The sequence below is a fragment of the Vipera ursinii genome (genome assembly GCF_947247035.1).
Source record: "Vipera ursinii genome assembly, chromosome: 10".
Taxonomy (NCBI): Eukaryota; Metazoa; Chordata; class Lepidosauria; order Squamata; family Viperidae; genus Vipera; species Vipera ursinii.
The window spans coordinates 18,036,263-18,060,803 of NC_139520.1; the positions used below are offsets into that span (position 1 = coordinate 18,036,263).

At 43.1% G+C, this 24,541-nt stretch overlaps 1 protein-coding gene across 1 annotated transcript in view; it reads left to right on the plus strand.

The window, feature by feature from the left end:
• NKD1 (NKD inhibitor of WNT signaling pathway 1) overlaps positions 1-24,541 on the plus strand; it is a gene marked incomplete at its 3' end in the record, with an annotated part of 78,202 nt that overhangs the window by 28,537 nt on the left and 25,124 nt on the right. Inside the window, exon 4 of the mRNA XM_083370877.1 lies at positions 18,386-18,443. Coding sequence (XP_083227003.1) covers positions 18,386-18,443 — 58 coding nt within the window. The remainder of the gene's footprint in view (positions 1-18,385; positions 18,444-24,541) is intronic.

A 24,541-nucleotide genomic window follows, 5' to 3' on the forward strand; every position in this document is an offset into this window, starting at 1 on the left:
CATGCATTTTTATTTAATGCAAAGAAGAAAGTGTGTGTTTTTTTTTGCTTCCAAGAAAACAACTCACACAGATTTGGGAAACCTGCCAGCTCTAAAACTGTGTTTATGTGTGTCTTTGCTTGTAACGTTTCACATCTGAGCCAAATTGCTGGTTCAGAAAGCTGTTTCATGCTTCTTCTGTTACATTTTGCTTCCCCCCCCCTTTAAATGAATCTTTTATTTAACAATCCCTCTTCTTGTAGGAGGGTTTGGGAAGGCCCTGATATTTACAAAGCCTCTTGGGGAAAAAACACAGAAAAACCTTGATTTTGGAGGTGAAGGCTTAAATGGTAGTTTGGGAAAAAAAACACATCTGGAATAATCAGGGAAAATACTCACGGTAAAGTTGAACTGATAGGGGAGAAGATCAAGAGCTAGTAAACCATTTCCATATTTAACAAAGCAGAGGTGAGCAGAGAGGAACCATGTTCAATCTCTGAATCCCTTGTTTTCTCCTTACCTTCATTGTACCAAGTGGGACAATGTTGGGTGGAAAACGTCTACAGACTATGACGGAAGTAGGCTTCAAAGTGAATTTGCTTCCCTTTTTTATAACCCCACGTGTTTGCTTAGGAAGGAGTTTTATTACTGAGTTTGGCTCAAAACATTGATAGTGGTCCATCCGCTGTAGTGTTTGATCATTCACATGGTTCCTGGCTAGTCTTCTACTGTGCTTAGTCAAGGTGATCTCCTACTGCTGTGGATTAGCTTCTGTCAATCGGGACACCATCTAGCTATACAGATAGGAACCCTGGAATTCTTAGCAAAAACTGTGCTGGCTTTGAGTTTGAGGAGTTGATATTACGATGCCTGGAGATTGCTCAGATTAGAGAAGGTTAAGGTCCTTCCTAAAATAAACATTGGCCTAGAATGTTAATTTGTTGGTATGGATGAGCTGTATGTTGTACTGTAGATCAGAGCTTCCCAGGCCGTGGTAACTGAAAAGATATATGGACTTCAGCTCCAAGAATTCTGGGACTTGAAGTCCAGGCGTCTTAAAGTTGCCAAGATTTGAAAACCCGGATGTAGATGATGGCCATCTTTCTTCTTTGGTGGCCTGTTGGAGTGAGCTGTGAATGGTGGAGGAGATATGGTCTTACTGACTTTCAGTTGGAGAAATGGTGGCTCTACAGAATGTCCTATAGAAGCGACTTGTTTACGTGGTGTGGACCTTAACTTCATTCTCTACATTATAACCATTTCTCAAGAGGAAGGACTCTTCAAATTTCAGATGAATGTCCCCTTGAGAAAGCTTCTTCTTCTTCTTCTTCTTCTTCTTCTTCTTCTTCTTCTTCTTCTTCTTCTTCTTCTTCTTCTTCTTCTTCTTCTTCTCCTCCTCCTCCTCCTCCTCCTCCTCCTCCTCCTCCTCCTCCTTCTCACACTGATGATGTTAGTTAGTTTGGGTCATAAAATGTCTGCAAGAAAACAGCCAAGCTCAGAGAGCACCAAGGACCCCTCATTTAAACCACCATCATTCTTCTTCTTCTTCTTCTTCTTCTTCTTCTTCTTCTTCTTCTTCTTCTTCTTCTTCTTCTTCTTCTTCTTCTTCTTCTTCTTCTTCTTCTTCTTCTTCTTCTTCTTCTTCTTCTTCTCCTCCTCCTCCTCCTCCTCCTCCTCCTCCTCCTCCTTCCCCTCCCCCTCCCCCTCCCCCTCATCTTTGCACCCTCTCTAAAAGCCTATTCCAAAGAGCAAAACCTTTCTTAATTATGGAATCATTGCTTTTTCCCCTTGCCGTTGCTTCTATGAAACCTTGACTGTGATTCATTAAGGCATGTGGGATTTGGGTCTGTGCCATCTAGGTTGCTATAATTGGTTAATCTAGCTTTCATGCTTGCATTTGTGTGCAGAATTAATATTATGATTAGGCTGTGCTTTTACAAAGCAGAAAATCTCTCCCTTTCATCAAGCCATTTATCTGAGAGGCAGTTATTGTTTTTGGAAAGGCAGCTTGTCTGTTGCACCAGAAGATAATCCATTTAACAGATCACTTTTTAACTTTGTGATGTGGGTTCTACCGCAACTCCACTTGAAGATAGTTCTTCTCTAATATCTGTTCAGATCTTATTACATACACCGGATTTCTTTTTATGTCAACCTTGGCTTTTTTTTTTGAGGAGTTGTTGTTGTTCCTAGATTCATTTCTGGAGGTGGAAGTTATAAAAACATCTCCGTCTGTAACTTAATTCTTCCCCACTCTTTAATGAACTAGAGCAGTCTTTCCCTGGTGGGGATTCTCCAGATGTTCATGGAGTCTGTTGGGAGTTTGGGAAGCTTCAAACCAGTGCATCTGAGAAACACCAGCTTGGGGAAAATATAATTTGGATTCTTGGGTATTTTGATACACACACACACACATCCCACATAGAGCTTGATTTAGCTCATATCAGTAAGTAAAAGCAAGCAGTAATATAATTTTTTAAAAAATATAGATACAGGTACAACCTTGACCTACAACCACAATTGAGTCCAAAATTTCTGTTGTTAAGTGAGACATTTGTTAAATGAGTTTTGCTGCATTTTACGACTTTGCTGCTTGGGGCATCAGGTAAATCCACTCCCAATCTTTTTAAAGAAGTGAAAGAGAATCAAATAACCCCTAATGGTTGGACCCTGTTAGCATCCTGCAGTGCAAACTAGTACTGGTAATCCTTGATTTGCAACCATTTATTTAACAATTGTCCAAGTTATGATGGCCCTGGAGAAAAAAAAGATTTAAAAGAAACATATTTGCTTAACAACGATGTCATAAAACTGGGCTCAGTTATATGATGGCTTGCTGAATGAATTAGCAACCAAGATTCTGACCTGAATCCCATCAACCAAGAAACTGGACAACCATTAGTCTGAAATGGAAGAGGGTCTCCTGCTTGAGCAGGGCTTGAGCAGGACTGGAAGACCTTCAAGGTCCCTTCCAACTCTGTTGTTATTGTGGTCGTACGTCAAGGGCTGTCTGATTTTGTTACTGATCTATCTGCGAATCCCTGCCCCAGCCTCTTGAAATGACCATCTGAAGTGTCTTAAGTCAACCGCAATCCATTCCAAGATTCCACAGGTCAAAGATAAAGCAATCGATAGGGAGATGTTCACATTCTGCATTTGGAAGGGTGAATGCCATGGAAATTGGACCCTTGCCAGACGGATCTGTAATAAGAGTAAAAGCATGTGGTTCTCCAGAGGTGCCGGACAATAATCAGCATGGCTGTGACTAAAGAATGCTTGGTGCAGGATTTCAGCCATCTTTAGGACCACAGATGCATTGCATCAGTCAGCAATCTGCAACCCTAGAGACATTGGATACTACAACCTCCATCCGTCCCGCCTGAGGGCCACGTGCCTTACTTATCCTGCCCCGGGTTTGTCACCCTTTGTGTCTAATTTATCTTTCTACTACCACCCTCTCTTGAGCTACAAGGAGATCGTTTGCGCCTTGCCCAGCGTGGTGCATGGCAGACGTTGCACATTTGCAGCCAGGAACATGGCAGAACAAAACCCATCTGGAGAAGTTCAGTGGAAAAAGGTTGTTGTGAGGAGCTTAGAAGGATTCCAGGGATGTCTCCTTTTTGCAAAAGTCTGTGTTCCCCAGTTGGTTTCGTTCTCACATGTGTACACTTTTCCTTTGCCCTGATGTTTGACACTGAAATGTAGCTGAGACTCAACAAATGTATTCATTTTGAGCACCCAAGCAATTCTGTTTTAAGGCAAGCTAGCCTGCCTGTCTCTATATCTATCTATCTATCTATCTGTCTGTCTGTCTGTCTGTCTGTCTGTCTGTCTGCCTGCCTGCCTGCCTGCCTGCCTGCCTGCCTGCCTGCCTGCCTGCCTGCCTATCTATCTATCTATCTATCTATCTATCTATCTATCTATCTATCTATCTATCTATCTATCTATCTATCTATCATCTATCTATCTGTCAATCATTTAATTGACTTCTGGCCATTTTTCACACTGAATGGACGTGGCATCATGGCTACACGGTCAAAATTTGGATTCTTGGCAACCGACTCGTATTTATGCAGCGTCTCCAGGATCACGTGATCCCCTTTTGCGACCTTCTGACGAGCAAAGTTGACAGGGAAGCCAGATTCACTTAACAACTGCGTTACAAACTTAACTACCGCAGTGATTCACTTAACAACTCTGGCAAGAAAGGTCGTAGAATGGGACAAAAACCATTTAAGAAATGTTGTGCCTCAGTTGTGGTGGTAAGCTGAGGACTTACACTGCATACACTGCATTCACGTCTCTGGGAACTGGAAGATTCTGAAGTTTTAATACCGGTGCTATGCACACATAGTTCTTAAAACTTCTCTGAGAAAAGGGAAATTGAGGCTGGTTTGTTTGCCAGCTTTAGTGGTTTCCTTTCAGGAGTGCCCGGGCAGGTTTAAAAGTGCAAGGAGTTCTCCCATTGGGTGTCAGAAGGTAGTAATTGTGCACCCTCTCGGATGCCTACCAGGTGTCAATGCTGCTAACATTGGATGTTTTTGCTTTGACAACATATGGAGATGTAACCATTTTCTTCTTATGTTTTACTCTTAGAATTAGAGTTAGATGACGCTGGGGGGAGGAATGTGCATGGGAGTTTAGTTAGACATAGCAGTAGCATAACTAGTGTGAGAACCAAGGTTATTGAAATAAGAGATGATAAGAAATGGCGGGTTGGACAACTGGAGGGGAAGCCTGCATTTCAAACTAATTGGAGAGGGTGATTTATGACTGCTAATTAGAGGAGGGAATTGTGCTCAGGGGAGGAGAATTCAGATTTTGGCTTCCGGCTAGTGCTGATGCCATGCTACTCAAATAAAGATTCTTTAAAGTAAACGAAGCAAGAGAAATGAGTTGCCCTCCTCAGCTCAAGAGGCTGTCTGATCAAATCTGGGTGTTAGCACAGGTTGTGTCTCTCGCAATTTCAAAGCTTCGGCTAATTACGTGTTGAATGTAATTTTAGTTAATGTGGTCAATCTTTGCCCTGGGAGTTTCCCATGCAAGGAAATCCTAGCTTCCCTGCCTAGGTGTATCGGTGGGAGTAAGGAGAGGATTTCCCTGTGGACAGCAGGCAGGGGTAGGCCAGGGGTAGGCAAACTTGGCTCTTTTATGACTCGTGGACTTCAACTCCCAGAATTCCTGAGCCAGCTCTAGGCAGCTGAACCTTCTCAGTGTTTGGGCCTTGCTGAGGCATGCTTAGATATCTGGGAGCTTCTATGCATAGCAACCAATGTTCACATTCCTGGTTGCAGATAGTCCCTGTTCTGAAAGCACACACCACACCACACCACAACACACAAAACCCAACTGATTGGGTTCAGGTGTCTGAAGCCCTCCTGCACAATTGCAGCTCCCAGGTAGCTGATGTATTTTTTTTTTCCGATGGAGACGTTTGAACGGAGAGAGAGAACTCTCTGAGGAGTTTGGAAGGGTGTTAAATGTTGCATTGGTTCCTAAAAGTTGCTAAAGACAGAAGGAAAACAACCTCAAATTCTGCTCTGTGGCATAAGTACTTGGGGGGGGCCCTGCTGGCACACTTCGTTTTCACGTCCTCCAGGGAGAGAAGACTTCAAACACTTTTGCAAGGGATTTAAAGACTGCATTTTGTTTTTTCCCCTGTAGGTATCTAAGCCAAACCCCAGCTCTACAATTGGTCTTTTCTCCTAAAGCTTGAGAGATTTTTTTTTTCCTCCTCACCCCCCTCTTGCTCCCTTCAACCATGGTGTTGCTAAGTTGAAGTGCTGACTAGAATGCCTTAATCCACTTCTGTTGTTTCCTTAAGAACAAAAGACAAAAATCATCCAGGCTAGACTCACAAAACAGTGTTGGCATGTCCCAAACATCTGCCAGATTTGCATATCCATCTTTTCTTGCCTCCATCCAGCCTGCAGGGCCGACTTGGCACTGGAATGGCGCTGGAGAAAACAGGACGAGTGTTTTGATTGTAAGCCAAAGCCAGATACCAAAATAGGCTGTGGGATCAGATCCAGTAATTGTTGGCTGAGGATCAATGAACACTGTCGCTAGGCTAGTAAATCGTGCGGTATGTGGGCTTAGGGTTCTGTATATCTTCTTCAGGATGGTGTCACCCTGATTCCAGGATGAGAACATTATCAACATATCATCAAGTCTTCCAGGAGCATATATATACTTGCTGCTTTGATTTACATCCGTTTTCTCCTTAAATTTTACATAGGTCAGTTTGGACAGCTCACTGGAGCGAGCTTCCAGGGGGGCGGAGGGGGGGTTGCGAGGAGCAATTTTGTGTGTGTGTGTGTGTGGGGTATATTGAGGGCAGTCTGTAGGCTGTATCTTTTTGCCTTTCAAGCTAAAATAGACCCCTGTCGAGATCTATCTGGGAAAGAGGAGAAGATTTAAATTTAGTACCGGCCCACTAGGTCAAAGCGGGGAGCCAAATTGGATCTGGCCATTTGGGAAGGAAGGGGTGTCTGGGGTGAATATATGATCCAAAGCATAAATCTGTTTCAAGAAGTTTTTTTTTTAAAAAAATATACATAAATAAACAACCGCGCTTTAGTCTCCCCTCTTGAGTTTGTTCGAGAAGTTCCACATTATTATTATTATTATTATTATTATTATTATTATTATTATTATTATTATTATCTTAATTTATTAGCAAAACAGCCTAAAAGAATAGGTTAAGCTGTGAACGGATGGCTGGGCCAAGATCATTCAGAGAGTGGAATGGCTCCAGGGAAATTGGCTAACCTTTTTGGCTAGAGTTTGCTTCTGTAGCTAAGAAGCTAAACAAGGCTTTCTCGGGAATGAGAGAATATTTCAGGGTTTTCTGGTGTGAATGTCAGGTTTGCAGGTACCTGGAGGAACTTCCCCCTTCGTTGCCGGCGTAACTTTGAACCGTCACTAAACAAACTTAAGGACTTAAGGATTTTGCTTGAAGGTGAGCAAAAGATGCAAACTTTTGCTGGTCAAGTCTCATAAAAATAGAAAGGAGATGGAACCTTTTCCAAAATAAGTTGGCTTCTGTAGAATCCCCTCCTTTGCCAAATCCTATGTTTTAAAGGAAAGCTTATATTGGAGTTACATGACCATGGAGAAACATTTCAAACCAAAAAACAAACACTCAATATGCTTGGAGGCATATGGGTATTTTTTTCTATCTAGATTTTTGTATATGAATATTTCCTAAAACTCTAGTGTGATCTCCTGGTTTACGTGGAGAAAAAGCACTCAGTCCCTTGTGTTGTTAAGCTTCTGTCTAGTATTGTAATACAGCATTAACAACAACAATGATAGTTAAAGACATAGGTACAAGATGACCAATAGATGACGTTTATTCATTGTATCAAGCTGTACTGAGATCGTCTAATAGTGTCCTGGTACCAAGCTCTTCCCAGCCGTAGATGTTTAACCCCTTGGGTGTGTATTTGTGCTTTTGAGTCAATCTTGACTTCAGGCTGTCCATGCAATTTCCCCAGCAAGATTTGTAGTAGCTACTTGCCCATCTTCTTAGGGCAGAGGAGAGAGACTGGCCCAAAGTCATCCTCTGGCTTTGTGTCTAAGGTTAGGACTAGGAACGACAGTCTCCCGTTTCTACTCATCGTACCAAGCTGGCTCTGCGGCCAGTAAATTAGACTCAAGCAAACTGTAACTTAAGAACATGGGTGGAACATGGGTGAACCTGCTGTAGTACAGTTGGTTTAAGGTAGCATCTTCTGCTCGTATGGGAACAGCCAGAACTGAGTGTGCAAGGAGCTGGGTGGCCACAGCTGATCAAAGCCCCTTATTCTCTTTGGTTAGTGTCTCCCTTTTCCTCCTCCTGATTATATGAAGATGAGGAGGATGATAATGATGATGATGATGATGATGAGGAGGAGGAGGAGTATGATATAGAAACTTCCTTGTCCGTCTCTAGCCTTCAATCAGTCAGAGAGGTAGCCAATGAACAGAGGGAGGGAGGGAGGGAAAGAAAGAAAGAGAAAGAAAAGGAAGGAAGGAAAAGGGTATGAAGGAAGAAAAAAGGAAAAGAAAAGGAAGAAAAAGAAAGAAAGAAAGAAAGAAAAGCACTTGGCCTTCTTGAAGACCACGTGTGAAGGGCGCAGTGTTTGTCCAACCTATTTGAGTGCTTAATGGCACTCATTAGCTTAATACAAAACAAACAGGAAGGAAACAGGAGTGTCCTGGTGTCTCTGATCACTCAAGCGGTCTTTCCAGTTAGAGAACTTGTCCTTTCATCATCCTGGCCTTGCCCAGGCATGGCCTCTGCTGATGAGAAGTCCAGCTGCCTGTGAAAACCAGGAAAGGGAAGTTTTGGAATTTCTGGAGAGATGGTGGTCTAGATGCCTTTTCTGTTTCGGTCTACTCTTTGTCTCCCACACTTAACTCTAAAAGCATATCAATACAGGTAGTCCTCAATGATCACAACTGGGAGCAGAATTTCCATTGCTAAGTAAAATGGCTAAGTGAATTGTGCCCAGTTTTATGACCCTTTTTGGACAGGGTTGTTCAATGAATCACAACAGCGGTCGAGCAAGTTGTGTGCTTGTTGAGCGAACCTAGCTTCCCCCGTTGACTTGGTTTCTTGGAAGGTCACAAATGGCAATCACATGACCCTGGGACGTCACAACCACTATAAACACATGCTGCTCACCACACACCCAAATTTTGCTCACATGACTCTGGGGAGGCTCTAATGGTCATAAGGCTGAGGACCTTTTTTCAGAAGTGGTTGGACATTGCTGCCTCCTTATGGCCGAAAGAGAGAGACTGACTCAAGGTCACTTGGCTCAAGGTCGCTAAAAGTGTCTAAGGTTACACTAGAACTCATAATCTCCTGGTTTCTAGCCTGGTGCTTTAACCACTACACCAAACTGTCTTCCTTATTGGTTAATATAGCTAAGTAAATAAATTTCCTTTCTATTTTTACTCACTCTAACTCAGAGGTCCCCAACCTTTTGGGCACCAGGGACTGGTTCTGTGGAGAGAGGTTTTCCCACAGACTGGTGTGTTCACCATTTTGTGTGCTGCCTGCATCCCATGGATGGGGCTTTGCTTGTTTGTGGTGGACCGGTTGCTGGCATGCTACGGCCCGGTACTGGTCCATGGACTGGGGGTTGGGGACCCTGCTCTAACTCTATCTTAGTGTTTGTTGGCTGTGCTGTGCTATATGGTCATCCTTCTTCCCTCCCCAAATGTAGGAGGTGAACAGGTTGAGCCTGAGGGTGGGATCAAACGAGTCATTAGTTCGGAATCATTGCGTTTCCATAAGAGAACCAAGTCCAGCCCGCCCTCCCCATGAATTCTGTTGACTCTTATCTAGCGACAATTTGCCTTGACCGCTAGTAGATCAAATTCTTCTCTATAGGTAGCATGAAATAAACCCGTAGTGCTTTTGAACTTTATCCCGGCACCTGGTTTCTTGTGCCTGACGCCGTAGCATCAGTTGAGCTGATCCGATCCTCTTTTCCCTTAGATCCACCTATCCTTAAATTCTGTGGGGAGAAACTCAGCAGCTCTCCATTTCTCAATGACAGCTTCTGCAACAGCAAACATTTCCAAAGAGCCGAAAATTTTGAACCGTCAGCAGAGTTGGAAAAGAAACTCACTCGGAGGGTTGATCAGCTTTGCTTACTGCTACAACTCCCTGCTGAGTAGCAAAGCAGTACAGTTATACCAAATCCTTAAGAGCAAAGTCATTAGGGCAAAAAGAAAAAAACCCCAAAACAAAAGGTGGTTTATACAAACTGATTGAAGTTAGGGTCCTTCTCCCCCACAACCCCCCCAGCTTTAAAAAACAACAACCCTTCCCATTGAAAAAAAAGGGAGAGTTGCAGGCGCCAGCCAGCTTCCTTCCTTCGGTAATTTTTGAAAAGAGATTGCTTTCTTTCATCTTCTTTTTAAAGGGGTGGGGCTGTTGATGCTGTGTTTGTACAAGATCTGGAAAACTTTTCAAGTGAAGTGAGATGTTGCCCCTTTGATGTCAGAAGACTTGGTGCCCTATTTAGCACACAGTGGGTGTTTAGAGAAGAAGCACTGGAGATGCTTCCAATTAGGTGGATTTGTGTCCTCGCCTCTAAATTCTCATTCACTCTGTCTGTGTAAATAATATGCACATCAGCAGATGGAAATAAAGATGACTTTATCTGATCTTGGAAGAGAAGTACAGTTTAGATATGGTTGGCATTGAGGTGGGAGAACCAGAAAACCCTAATAAGTGGATTGTACATTGGACAATAAGAAGAATAAAACCTCCTTGGGGATTTACTTCTATCCATGCAAGTAGGAAGTCCTAGCAAACAGACCATGCACTGCTCAGGGCCATCAAAGGTAGCTGATGTGACACCCTTCAAACCTGTTGAATTATGACTTCCACAGGCCCACACTTATGGCTAGACATAAGTCAGGGCTTCAGGGAATCGTAGTCCTAAACAGGGTCATCTGGTCCTAAGCTGCACCTAATCAGGGCTTTTTTTGTCATAGAACGCCCAGAACGGAGTTCCGGCACCTTTTTTGGATGGAACCTTGTAGGGTAGGTAAGGTGGGTTGTATGACATGTGTGAGTTCCGGCACCTTTTTCTTTTACAAAAATAGCACTGCACCTAATAGAACATCTCCTTTACCAAAGGTTTCAAATTCAGTGACTACGATCTTCAGATAAGGCTGGGATTGCCTGTGATCCAAAACTCTAGTGCATTCCTGGTCATCAGTTTTGACCATGAAGAACTGATTGACCAGTGGGTTGACTTGATGTAAAGAAGCTTCAGTGTCTTCCTATATCAAGATGTACCACTCTGTTTTGATCTGAGGACCACATTCGAGACACGTGTGAAGGTTGCTGCATGTCTCTAGAACTTTGCAAGGTAGAGTAGGGGTGAAAGTCACTCTGGGGCCCCAAAGGAGGCTTGGTTCCCCGTTGGGATGTGACAATGCCAGTCTTGGTGCCAGCTTGGAGGAAGCAGCTGAGTTCCATCTAAATGTCTCTACCCCTACTGAGAGATCTTCCCTCCAAATCTCTGCTTTACTGCACAGGGTTGCTTTCTCCTAGTAGTAAACTGATGAAGGGACAGCAAGGGGCCGCTAACAAAAGAATGCTGTGATTGAGCCAGTTTGGGATTGATTGACACCTAGGTGCCTTTCAACTGTCTGCATCTTTGATCAGGACCGGGTTTGTGGTTGCCCTCAAATCCAAGGTTCAGGGCGAGGTTTCAGCTGAACAGTGCTCGCATTGTAGCTAGCTTCATCCTTTTTCCTTCCCCACCTCCCTTTCCACAACAGTTATTTTTTTGGGGGGAGGAGTCTTTTATATGTCTCCAAATGTAGGGCAGGCGCCAAGTCTAAAGGATGATGCTGATTGAGGTCATGTGTGATCTTGGACCCTGCTGTTTGAAGGTCTGTCATGAGAAACGGGTTGATCCTAGAGCCTTTATGTAGGCAACTCCCACCGATTTCAAGGGGAGATTGACCAACATCAGGACAGGAGACAAGAAAGACTCTGCAGTTTGATACCCTCCCGCTGGGATACTGATGTAACCTAATTGTTTTTTTTTTCTCCCCTCATTTTTCCCCCCCTAAAGCACCATCATTAACTCCTGGTTGGTCTTGGGAACTTTGGGCCCAACTAGAGGAGGAAGAAAAAAAAAATGCTTTCATGCTTTTTACATCTGAAAAAAATACGGAGGCCTTTTGCGTGTCTTAGTCTTTCAATTAAAGAACCAGGTCTGCTAGCCCGGGTTGTCAGCTGCAGAGAATTTAGTCAGGTTTGGGATCTTGTGTCCTCTTTTCGATGTGCATTATTGCTGTTGTTTTATTGTTATAGGTCCGGTAGAATAAAACGGGACTGAAACATAAAACCCATCATCACAGGGTTATTATTACTATTAATCAATGGAACAACTTGCCTCCAGAAGTTGTGGGTGCTCCAACAGTGGAGGTTTTTAAGAAGAGACTGAACAGCCATTTGTCTGGAATGGTATAGGGTAGACGTCCCCACACTTTTGGGTACCAGGGGCCGGTTCCGCGGAGAAAGGTTTTTCCGCGGACCGGAGGGGGCGTGGTTTTGTGTGCTGCCTGCATCCATGGATGGGGTTTTGCTTGTTTGTGCAGACCGGTTGCTGGCATGCTGTGGCCGGTACCGGTCCATGGACCGGGGGTTGGGGACCCCTGATATAGGGTCTCCTGCTTGGGTTGGGGGTGATTGGACTGGAGGACTTCGAGGGTGCCTTCCAACTCTGTTATTCTGTTATTGTTTCTGTGATCACATGTATCCATCCCATCAAGCCCATCCCATCAATGGTATAAGAACTCCTGCCACGGGTAGAGGGTTAGACTAGAGGACCTCCAAGGTCCCTTCCAGATGTGTTATTCTGTAAGGCTAAAGCTTGTATAGCAGATTGGAGAGACAATGTTGGATAGACATGGAAATGATGGGCGTTGGGGACTTGCAATGGGGAACCTGCATTTTAGGAACGTAGATTTGAATGCTCAACCATGGTTTCTTGAAGAAGATGCAACTGGCTGCCTTTACTTATAATAACAATAACAATAGCAGTAGTAGTAGTAATAAAGTTGGAAGGGACTTTGGAGGTCAACCCTTATGCTAAGCTATGATCTATTGTATCCTCACTGTGATAGTCATAGGTTCAGGAAGCTTGCTAAGAGAAGGCTATTCAAAGGAAATCTATAATGTCATCAATCATACTTAACTTTTAGAAGTATAAGGGAGGAATGTAAAGTTGGCTTGATTCAAAGAAGACACGTCCCTGTAGGCTCCTATAAGGTCACGTGATCCCCTTTTGGGACCTTCTGGCAAGCCAAGTCAATGGGGGAGCCAGATTCCCTTAACAAACCATGTCACTAGCTTAACAACCGCAGCGATTCACTTAAGAACTGTGGCAAGAAAGGTTGTAAGAGGGGGCAAAACTCGCTTACGAACTGTCTCGCTTAACGACAGAAATGGGAGGGGGTTTCCCTCGTAGTCAGACATTGACGACTACCTGAATCATGTGACATAGTTGGAAGGGATCCGCAAAACGTGGTTGAAGAATTGTTGGTTGTTCTTGAGAGTATATGTTACGCCGAGCAAACTGCTTTATGTTCTTTCAGAATATATTCTGGGGCCTTTTCTCTCTAAGTCTCCTTTCTCTCTCCCCTCCCACCCCCATCAGACCTCCAGTGATTCCTGAATTACAAGAATTCTTGGAATATATAAGCTTTAATGAGTTATGCAGGCACGATCCCCCCCCTTTGTGGCAGCATTAACATCTGTTAGCTTTTAAGAGAACAGAGTTTCAGACAAAAAAGGCTGTTCGGGGGGGGGGGAAATACACAGAGTGGGAAGACTGAGCAAAGATATTAAATTTTCTAGTAGGAAGCCTCAGTTTTAAAGTGGGAGAATAGGGGAGTTGGGGGTTGGCAAAATTCTGGAGCTTTGATGTGGTTGCTTTTAAGGAAATTCACAAAGAAGATTGGTCCCTGGTAGCCTATCTGAACGTGGGTGTACTACGCTTCGGAGTGTGTGTGTTTTGGATTTTTGTGGAGCTGTTGCCTGACGTAGCAATGTTCTTGTGGAAAGACTGATGGAAATGTCCCAAAAGTTGATAGGGAAAGGGGTTTTCATTTAAATCTGCCCACCCCCACCCATAACAACTTATGAGACAGGTTGATGTGGTCCAGAAGTCATCTAGTGAACTTCCATTCCTGAAGGTAGATCAGAACCCAGGTGTCTCCTTGTCTTCATCCAACACTTTGTACCATTCTGCCCTTCAAAATCAACCTCTTGGTTGATTTGTTCTAGAATTTTTGACTCATAGCATCTTTTCAGAGTGACCGACATGAATTTCCTGTGGTGATACAAAGCTCTGACTAGATGGTGGGGTCAGAGCTGAAGAAGCTTCTTGGATGAGAAGCGAAACGTCTTCAAAGAAAAAAACAAGAAAGTCCAGTTGCCTTGTGAAAAAACATCTTTGGGATAACTATAATCTGGATGACTGAGAATCTCCATAGACAACGAACTGAGACTTGATACAAAGGATTGAGAATTGAGACTATTAGGGTTAGGTCACCATGGACTCATACAGGAAAATGGACATCGCCAACAAACTCGGAGTGCTTGGGTACGGTTAGGAGGGCACTGACCTTTCTAGGCTGCCATATCTATGTTTCAAGGTAAAACACATGGGAAAATCCCATTGGAGGAAAATTCCACTTAGAGTTAGGGTTAGGTCAGCATGAACTCGGAGAGCAAAATGGACATCGCAAACAAACTCTGAGTCCTTGGGTACGGTTAGGAGGGCACTGACTTTTCTAGGCTACTCTATCTATGTTTCCTGGTAAAATAATGGGAAAATCCCATTGGAGGAAAATTTCACTTAGGGTTAGGGTTAGGTCACCATGGACTCATAGAGCAAAATGGACATTGCCAACAAATTTGGAGTGCTTGGGTATGGTTAGGAAGGCGCTGACTTTTCTAGCCTTCCCTATATATGTTTCCTGGTAAAATACATGGGAAAAAGGCATTGGAGGAAAATTCTGCTTACAAGATTCCAGTCCTCTAAAATCAAGGGAAGGGAAGGGAAGGGAAGGGAAGGGAAGGGAAGGAAAGGAAAGGAAAGGAAAGGAAAGGAAAGGAAAGGAAAGGAAAGGAAAGGAAAGGAAAGGAAAGGAAAGGAAAGGAAAGGAAAGGAAAGGGAAAAGGGAGAAAGAAAAGAGAGAGTGTGTGTGTGAGAGAGAGAGAAAGAGAAAGAAAAAGAGAAAGAAAAAGAAAGAAAGAAAGAAAGAAAGAAAGAAAGAAAGAAAGAAAGAAAGAAAGAAAAGAAAGAAAGATGACATACTTGCAATTCTGGGTGGGAAAGAAGATCCAGGACCGGTTTTTGAGCAATATACGCCATCTGTTCTTCCCACACCTTCTGCTGACAGATTTATAGAGTTGTATTAGTTTCCTAGTAAAGGCCCTACACCTGTGTTTTGGTTATGGGGTAAACACGATTTCTCATTTGCCCTGGAAAGGTTTATTTATTTGCAGTAACAATTGACCAGGATAAAATCCAGCCTCATAGTAGAGCACCCGTTGGGAGGCAAGCTGGATCAGGATTGACAGAGCTGGAATAGGGTGGGGTCCGGGATCTTGAAGGCTGTTAAGAAAAGGCTTAAAACAGTTGTGGTCTTCTCTCAAGTTCCCTGACCCTCCTCCCATCGGCACATCCCATCTGTTCTTCACCGGAGGACTGAGTTGTAAAAATGGCTTTTTCCCAGAGAGCAGCTACAGTCTCTAGCTATTTCTCCCTGGTGCTAAGCCCAGATCCAGCCAGCCCCACGAGAGCTTAACAGGACGTGTGAAACCACTCATTAGTTCTTACACAACCTGCTTCGTGGTGGTATTAGAAGGATAAAACATGGCTTCCAATGGCTTCCAATCTTGAGATAGCTGGAATAAAGTCCGAGAATACCAATTACGGCCAATGGTCAGAAGGATCACTTGCCCCAACTTGTAGCTGTGAACGACTTTCAGTTTGTCTAAGGCTCTTTCAGCTGTAAAAATTGTCATTTTTTGTGGTGGTGGGGGGAAATTTGCAAGAAATAGTTTTCTGTATCTTTCCTGAAAAATGGTCACCTTAACTGGATGGTACAGCATGACTTTGTGTGTGTGTGTGTGCGCGCATGTACACACACACACACACATATGCACACACACACACACTATCTCTGTTCAGTGGTGAAGTGCTTATTTTTTCACATTGATGACAGTTCCTTCCCTAGCTGTCATTTTTTCTAAAATAAAAATCCTCCGGGTTTAAGTTGCTTTTTAAAAAAAGGTGCTGCACCCTCCTGTTGCTGGCATATGGAGAACAGGAACTTCTCACAATTACTGTTAAACCAGGCAAGTGTGGAGTGAAATAAATGTATTTGGAATAGGTGTATTCTAACTTCAAACTAAATGCAGTGCACTCTTTTTCCCCAAATTAGGATGGATATCTGGTTATGATTAGGTGGAGTTTTCCCTCTCCGATTCTTCTCCAGGCCAGCCTCTGTCAACATTGGCAACTTTAAGATGGGCGGGGAATTCTGGGAATCCAGGCCTCTTAAAGTTGTTTGGGTTGACAAACATTGCTCCAGATTAATTGGATTACAATTTCTATTTTCCTGTCTCAAAATTTTGGCAGATTTTAATCCAACATCCTTAGAGAGGAACTGAGGTGGTGATTACCATCATTTTACCCCTCTTATCAGAATTGACCCCATGCTTCTCAAAAGGACCTTGATGACCCTTCTCTTGATTTCAATGGAAAATCTGTGTGATTAATTAATAATTTCTCCTTGGAATCTGATCCAGGGATATCTTTGCAAAGAGGGTGCTGTTTTTCTCTCTAGAGATGTTTTAAAAGCAGTGGTAGGGGTGCGCATATGTCCCTTTGCCTGGAGAAGTGAATATTTCTTCCTTGGTTCTTGGAATTATCATCATCATCATCATCATCACAACATCAACAACAGTCTCAACATCTGGCAATCCAGTCTGAACATCTAGCAGGCTGGGGGGAGGAGGAAGAAGAGGGGAGGAGGAGGAGGAAGAAGAAGAAGGAAAGGGAAGGAAGGAAGGAAGGAGGAGGAGGAGGAAGAGAAGGAGGAGGAAGGGATGAAGGAAGGAGAAGATAGAGAAGAAGAAGAAGAAGAAGAAGAAGAAGAAGAAGAAGAAGAAGAAGAAGAAGAAGAAGAAGAAGAAGAAGAAGAAGAAGAAGAAGAAGTCTGCACTCACAGTTCTATTAAATAAGTGCCTGTCTGTCTGAGATAATGCATGGCATAATCAGACAGGCACAACAGAGAGCAGAATTTTAATTGACAGCTGATGCACTCCAGTTACCCAGAGGTGGCTCTGAAAGGCACAAAGATTAGCGTGGTCTGTTTTGGAAAAGAACATTCGGTTAATAGGCTATTAATAAGCGTATTGATGCTCTTGCAGAAATCAACAAAACAGCTATTTGGAAGTTTCTCGTTATAATAAACACCCTGAGGAGAGGAAATTTAAGAAGCGAAGCCTGAATTGTCAATAATTATCAGCCCAGTTAAACAAATAACTAACGAGTACAGAATGGAGAATGATAAACATAAACTAATGCTCGGAGGGCCTGGGGAAGCATGTGTGTTTTTTTTTTAAAGAAAGAGACATTGGGAAAAAAAATATACATTTTTATTCCTCTGCAGAAGCTCTTTTTTCAAATTACCATGCTACCTTATTCCATACTAATATATATCACCAATGCAGTAGTTATTTTAAAGGGAGTAAATGAATTGTTTGCATTTTTAAAAGGTCACAGTCTTATGAAAATGTACTACACACACACACACACATGTGCTGGCAATACTGCTAATTTTTCAAAGCACAGGTGTAAGGGTTCAGAACTGTGACTGCGGAGCGCTAGACTGAATCTTCCATAAATCTTAGAAACCTCCTGGATAACTTTGGGCCAGTTACTATCATCTTCTCTGAGTTGTTGTGAGGGAAAAGTAGGAGGAACGAATCCATTGGAGTTGGGTGGCCAATACATTTAAATAATTCTTCTTTCTTCTTCTACTCCTCCTCCTCCTCTTCTTCCTCTTCTTCCTCTTCTTCTCCTCCTCCTCCTCTTCCTCCTCCTCCTCCTCCTCCTCCTCCTCCTCCTCCTCCTCTTCTTCTTCTTCTTCTTCTTCTTCTTCTTCTTCTTCTTCTTCTTCTTCTTCTTCTTCTTCTTCTTCTTCTTCTTCTTCTTCTTCTTCTCTCCTCCTCCTCCTCCTCCTCCTCCTCCTCCTCCTCCTCCTCCTCTTCTTCTTCTTCTTCTTCTTCTTCTTCTCCTCCTCCTCCTCCTCCTCCTCCTCCTCCTCCTCCTCCTCCTCCTCCTCCTCCTCCTAACAGTCAATGTTATGATAGCTTGTGAGGTTAAACACAGAGAGTTACAACCACATTGGAGCCACAACCACACTTTACACTGCTAACAAGGCAGTTGTCCAGTGAGTTGCGGCCAGGTTTAGGACGGTTGTTAAACCAATCCCTGCCATTATGAAGTGAATCACGCAGTTGTTAAAGCAAACCTGGCTTCCCCTCATTGACTCTGCTGGGAAGGTTCTAGATGGGGATCACATGACCCAGCACACTGAAACATTCGTACTACCCACCTTCCAGTTGCCGAGTGCCTGGATTTTGACTGTGTATACCGTGAGGAGGCTGTGGCGGTTTAAGTGTGAGGACTAGTTCTAAGTCCCTTCTTTCAGCTGCTGTTGTAACTATTGATGGCTGCTAAACGAGAAGGTTGCAAATCTAGTTGCCTTAAAGTGCCAAATAAAAATATTGTTTTTATATGAAATAAACTAACAGATATTTTTTTTCTCTCTCTCTTCCCCCCCTCCCCCCGCCATACAGGAGGCAGCTGGCGAAATTTTCCGAGAGGTGCTTGAGAATGAACATTTTCATCTTGAAGGTGATTTTTTTTAACAGATATAAAAGCAATCGCTGGGTCTCTTGATTTCTTTCTTTTTGTTTGTTTTGCCAAACCCAAGGATGTACGTTTCTGAACGTGCATTGGGGAGAGGGGCCAAGAAAATATCCCACCTGTCACACGGTCCACCTTGTAATATTTTTGGTTGAATAAGGGGTCCAAGCCTTAGTCATCTTTGGCACTCAGAAGATTTGGGGTGGGGTGGGAATAGAGATGGGAAGGCCTGGAAGAAGAAAATTGGTGTGTGTGGGGGGGGGCGGAAGAGCAATTTATATAAAGTGATCAAGATCTTCGTTGCTAAGGATTTGGGGGAACTGAGCTAGCTGGAGAACTGCTAGAAGGACTATTTGTAGTTGAGAATCCTTCCGTTCTCTTCTTGTTCCGCTCTTCCCGTTTCTTGCGTTGGGCGGGTGATGAGCATAATTCAGCACCACTCGCTGAGTTGTTTTGGGGTGGGGGCAAAAAGCAGGAAAGTTCCTAGGTTTTCTCTTCCTTTTATTTATTTTATGCCATTTATTGGCCAGGTTTGTATGTGTGTGTACATCACTTAAAAAAGTTGGAAGACTATTTCAAGAGTGGATCCTTTCCCTTTCCCCTTCCCTACCTTTCCTTTCCTTTCCTTTCCTTCCCTCTTCTTCCTTTCCTTTCCTTTCCTTTCCTTTCCTTTCCTTTCCTTTCCTTTCCTTTCCTTCTTTCCTTTCCTTTCCTTTCCTTTCCTTTCCTTTCCTTTCCTTTCCTTTCCTTTCCTTTCCTTTCCTTTCCTTTCCTTTCCTTTCCTTTCCTTTCCTCCTTTCCTTTCCTTTCCTTTCCTTTCCTTTCCTTTCCTTTCCTTTCCTTTCCTTTCCTTTCCTTTCCTTTCCTTTCCTTTCCTTTCCTTTCCTTTCCTTTCCTTTCCTTTCCTTTCCTTTCCTTTCCTTTCCTCCTTTCCTTTCCTTTCCTTTCCTTTCCTTTCCTTTCCTTTCCTTTCCTTTCCTTTCCTTTCCTTTCCTTTCCTTTCCTTTCCTTCCTCCTTCTTCCTTTCCTTCTTTCCTTTCCTTTCCTTCTGCCCTTCCCCCTTCCTCTTTGTATTTCAGTGTTTTAACACTAAATCTATAATGAAAAGAAAAATATTTTGACCTGAAGCCTGGCCAACAAAGCTCCCATTAAGACGAGCATAACATTTGGATCCTATCTTCAGCAGCTGTAGAGCTGTTTCTTATGCATTGGAAAACTCTTCGTTTGATATCCTTTCTTTATGCACACAGAAGATCAGTTCTCAACTGTTGCTTGCTCCAGGAAAGCAGATTCAGGTTTTAGCTTGGAAGAGTTTTTCTTTCTTTCTTACTTTCTCCTGTATTTGTGAGATTGGTTGGTAGTTGTGTTCTCATGTTTTACTTTTTCTTCTTCTTATTGGATGGATGGATACCTTGTTCAGTACTATCCATTGAAGATGATCAGCTTTGCTTCATGTTTGGGTTATTGCAGTTGAATGCTAGCTACAGTGTTGTGTGAATAGTATCCCAAACCTGTGAGGTCATCTAGTCCAACCCCCTGCTCAGGCAGGAAACCTTATACCATGATCTAGCTCAGTGGTTCTCAACCTTTTCTTCACCATGGAGCCCGTTTAAATATCTTCTGTGGCCACGGATCCCCAAGACTTAACTCCAGATTTAAATCGTAACATTTCTTCAAGCCTTTGTGGCCCCCCCTGTGATGTTGCGAACCACCACCACCCCAGGGATTTGTGGACCACAGGTTGAGAACCACTGATCTAGCTTCATAAATTACAATTTGAGATGGCCTTGTTTCATTGAACTATAGATAAGACAGCCGTCATTTCTCCCTGTGGAAATATCAAATGAAAGCTTTAATCGCTTTGAAGTCATGTTACTTTCAAGTCAAGATTGATCCCGATTCAAATGAACTTATACAGCTCATGACTTACAGGTTTATGACCATATAGCAACTTTCTGGGTATACCACAGAAGATGGTGGCTTGTGACGTCTTCTTACAGGGTGGTTTGTATGTTTGTTTACCCCAATCTGGTCTGAAACTCAAAATTTCCCAAGTGGTCTTCTATCCAAGTCCCAGCAATGACCCATTTTTCCCAGTTTTCTGAAACTTAGGAGATTGGCCTTGTAGCTGTGCTGTAGGAAAGGGAAGCTCATATTTTTTTTCATGGAACCAGAATTCACATATTTTGCTGACCATAATGTAATTTCTTAGTTTTGGCTTCAGATGCTGTATGAATCTGGCCATTGTGGTTTATGGGCCAGCTTACAGCTGTAGTAACTTATTCAACAAATCCCGATTCAAATGAACTGATACAGCTCATTACATAGTTCTTCTTTCTTGTGAATCAGTCATCTATGACAATTCCTTCCTGATGTTCTGGATTTTTCTGAAATGATATATCGATGGGAGGGATAGACGTGATAGGATCACATGTATCCATCCTATCAAGCCCAAAGAAATGGTATCGGATCTCCTGCCATTGGCAAGGGGTTGGACTAGAAGACCTCCAAGGTCCTTTCCAACCTAATTATTCTATGTTCTAGTGGACGATGGAGCTGCTCTTGTTTGACCTGCGTATTACTTGCCTTGTGATCAGCCCCCAAAGTATTTTTTTGGATCTGTTACTTCCCAAACATTTAGACCATCTGGTGATGTACTGGTGCTTCATCTGAGAAATTGTATTGTAGAAGAACTATAGGGATCACACAAAGCACCCGTTAGATAAGCAGTAGAATTATTTTTATTGTCTTTCAAATTGGGACTATGACTTACCAGATTTTAGGGAGTTACCACCAGTAAGCACCAGCAGCCTAAATTACCAAAAAAAGGAGGAGGAGGAGGAGGGGGGGAAGAAGAAAGAGGAGAAGGAGAAGAAGAAGAAGAAGAAGAAGAAGAAGAAGAAGAAGAAGAAGAAGAAGAAGAAGAAGAAGAAGAAGAAGAAGAAGAGGAGGAGGAGGAGGGGGGAAGAAGAAGAAGAAGAAGAAGAAGAAGAAGAAGAAGAAGAAGAAGAGGAGGAGGAGGAGGAGAAGAGGAGGAGGAGGAGGAGGAGGAGGAGAAGAGGAGGAGGAGGAGGAGGAGAAGAGGAGGAGGAGGAGGAGGAGAAGAGGAGGAGGAGGAGGAGGAGAAGAAGAAGAGGAGGAGGAGGAGGAGGAGAAGAGGAGGAGGAGGAGGAGGAGAAGAAGGAGAAGGAGAAGGAGAAGGAGAAGGAGAAGGAGAAGGAGAAGAAGAAGATCATTTAACTGGATTTAATTTCTAAGGTTGGATTGCAAAACTTAATCAAATCCTTTCCTTCTTAACTGGCTTAACTGGGCCACAGCGAAAGGGCTCCGGAATCTGGGATTAAAACCGTATTTAGTAAAAGTCCTCCTTTTTTAAAATCTGGAAAGAACAAAACCAACATCAAAGCTCTCAGCCACAAAAACAGGTTGTTGACTCAGTTCTTAGATTTGACAAGAGGCTCAGCTGCAGCTGAATTATTTTGTTTATCCTACAGCAGGAAGATAGAAGCCTTCTGACTATTATTCCCTAATTTAACTTTTCTCTGGTTTGATTTTTTTTTATATCCTTGGACGTCCTAGTATTTTGGGGACAACTCTTTTTCTTTTAAGACGGTGTGAGTGTGTGTCTTCTTGTATCCCACGTACTGAAATTAAGGCATAATATTGAGAATCTTGTCGTTGGTATTTCTTTCTGAATGCCAAATAAAATCCTCCTCCTCCTCTTTTCTTGGGCTTTCCACTTCCCCAGTATTGAGTTGTTGTTTCGTGTCCCATCAAAGGTCATCCATTCCTTCCCCAAGGTCATCTCTATCCAGGTAGTCCTCGCCTTACGACCACGATGGAGCCCAAAATTTCTGTTGCTTCGTCAAGTGAGTTTCCTCCCTCATTTTACGACCTTTCTGTCCACGGTTGTTAAGTGAATCACTGCAGTTGTTAAGTTAGGAACGCAGTTGTTAAGTGAATCTAGTTTCCCCATTGACTTTGCTTGTCAGAAGGTCGCAAAAGGGGGATCACCCGAGCCCTGGACGCTGCAACCGTTATAAATGTGAACCTTGGGGAAGCCAGATTCGCTTAACAACCGTGTTCGCATAACCACAGTGGCAAAAAAGGTCGTACAGTGAGGCAAAACTCACTTAACTCTCTCAATCAGACACAGAAATTCGAGGCTCAGTTGAGGTCGTAAGTTGAGGACCTGCCTGTACGAAGTCTTCTGTTAAGGATGCTTTTATTTGGAGTCCTGAGCAAAACATCCACTTCCATCTCTATGTATTTCTGAGAAGGACAACAGAAACCCACCAGTTTCTCTAATCTGGGGGGGGGGGCGGCGCAGTGAATTTGTAAGTCAAGAATCTATGAAAAGGGGGGGTCCACATGCACACAGGAATGCCTTTATAAGAGCCCTTTGCCACCCCCCCACCCCAACCCCAAAGGAAAAGAGCAAGAATTAATTGGAGGAGAGAACTTGCAAGCTGTCTTTTCATTACGTTCCTATGGCTTGGTTAAATTCTCTAAGCCCCCGGCGGGGGTGTGTGTGTGTGTGTGTGTGTGTGAATGTTTTCCAGACAGAACAACCCCATTGTACTTGGGGAAAACTGTAACAAATAATGCTTAACAGCAAGTGTGGGGCAGAAAAACCAAAGGGGGGGGGGCGGAGGAAAGAACTTCAGCCAGCTTGGGGTCCTAGTTTGAAGAGCATTGAAAACTGTCAGGGACCTTATTACTGTATGTGTGTTTCAACTTTTATTTTTTTCCGGGTAGCTGCAAAAAAAACCCAACAACCAAAAAAACCCCCCACCACCTCAGTTTTACTCAACAAGCAGAGAATAAGGTAGCCTTTGTTACCTTGACAGATTATAGCTTTCCACACACCCACCCCCTCCTTCCTCTTAAAATCTGCTCTTCATAAAAGCTCAGCGTGAATGGTGGAGTTTCTGACTGGCTTCAGATACTGAGGTGACTTTTTATAGTTCTGAAGTAGCTTCAGGGATTTCATCACGTGTTTTAAGTTTGAGAAGAAGGGATGGAAAATAGAGATGTATTTTAAGTGGGGTGGAGGGGAGGGTTTTTTCCATTCTCCTTTTAACAGATGTTTCATCTCAATCATATCCAGACCTCGTAGTAGTTGTACCACTCAGCTTTATTTTCCTATGAAGGAATGTAATTTTTTTTTTGACAATCCTAGCATTTATCTGGAGTCAAACTTCTTTTTTCCCCCCTTATATTTCTGCCCCTAAATTTTAATGAAACCGCTATTCGTCTGTGAGTTAAGAAGAGATTGGACAACCATTTGTCTGAAATGGTATAGAGTTTCCTGCCTGAGCAAGGGGTTGGACTAGAAGACCTCCAAGGTCCCTTCCGACGCTGGTTTTCTGTTAACTTTTTCTGTTAAGTTAAAAGAAAATACTATATTTAAAGCATCGTCTATGAAGATTCTCAGTCATTCCAGGTCATGATGGTCCCAAAGGTCCATTTTCAAGAGGCAACTGGACTTTGTTGAAGACTGAAGAAGCTTCTTGGATGAGAAGCAAAATGTTTTCAAGGAAAAATAAAGTCCAGTTTCTTCTTGAAATCAGGTAAACATTAATTACCTTTATTGACAAGCTTGCAACCAGCTGGCCGGTTTTAGTTGAACAATCTGATGGCTTGGATTTCACAGGGCTGGTAGGATTCTGGGATTTTGGTCCCTCACATTTAGAGAGATCTTGATTGAGGAAAAGTGGTTTAGAGCAAAACTTTGCTAACAATCTCAACGTATTGTTTTGTGGGGGAATAAGGATGGACTTAGGATGTTAAGTCTAGAACTTCCATTCCAAGAAAACGAAGTAGCATAAAATACATAACGTAGACTGAAATTTAGCTTACTCCAGAAGGTGGGTCTTTTAAAATGAACATCCAAAGAGATTATGGACAACGGGTCATCCTTGGGGAAAAAACATTTTTAGGTGTCTAAGTACAAACCGCCTTCACATCTTCCCCTTTGGCATGAGCAGTGGTTCTTCACTACCGTGAAAACTCATGCTAACGATGGTATACAAATAAATGATAATCATTTCCAGGTTGTGTGGAAAGTGAGACAGCCTATCAAT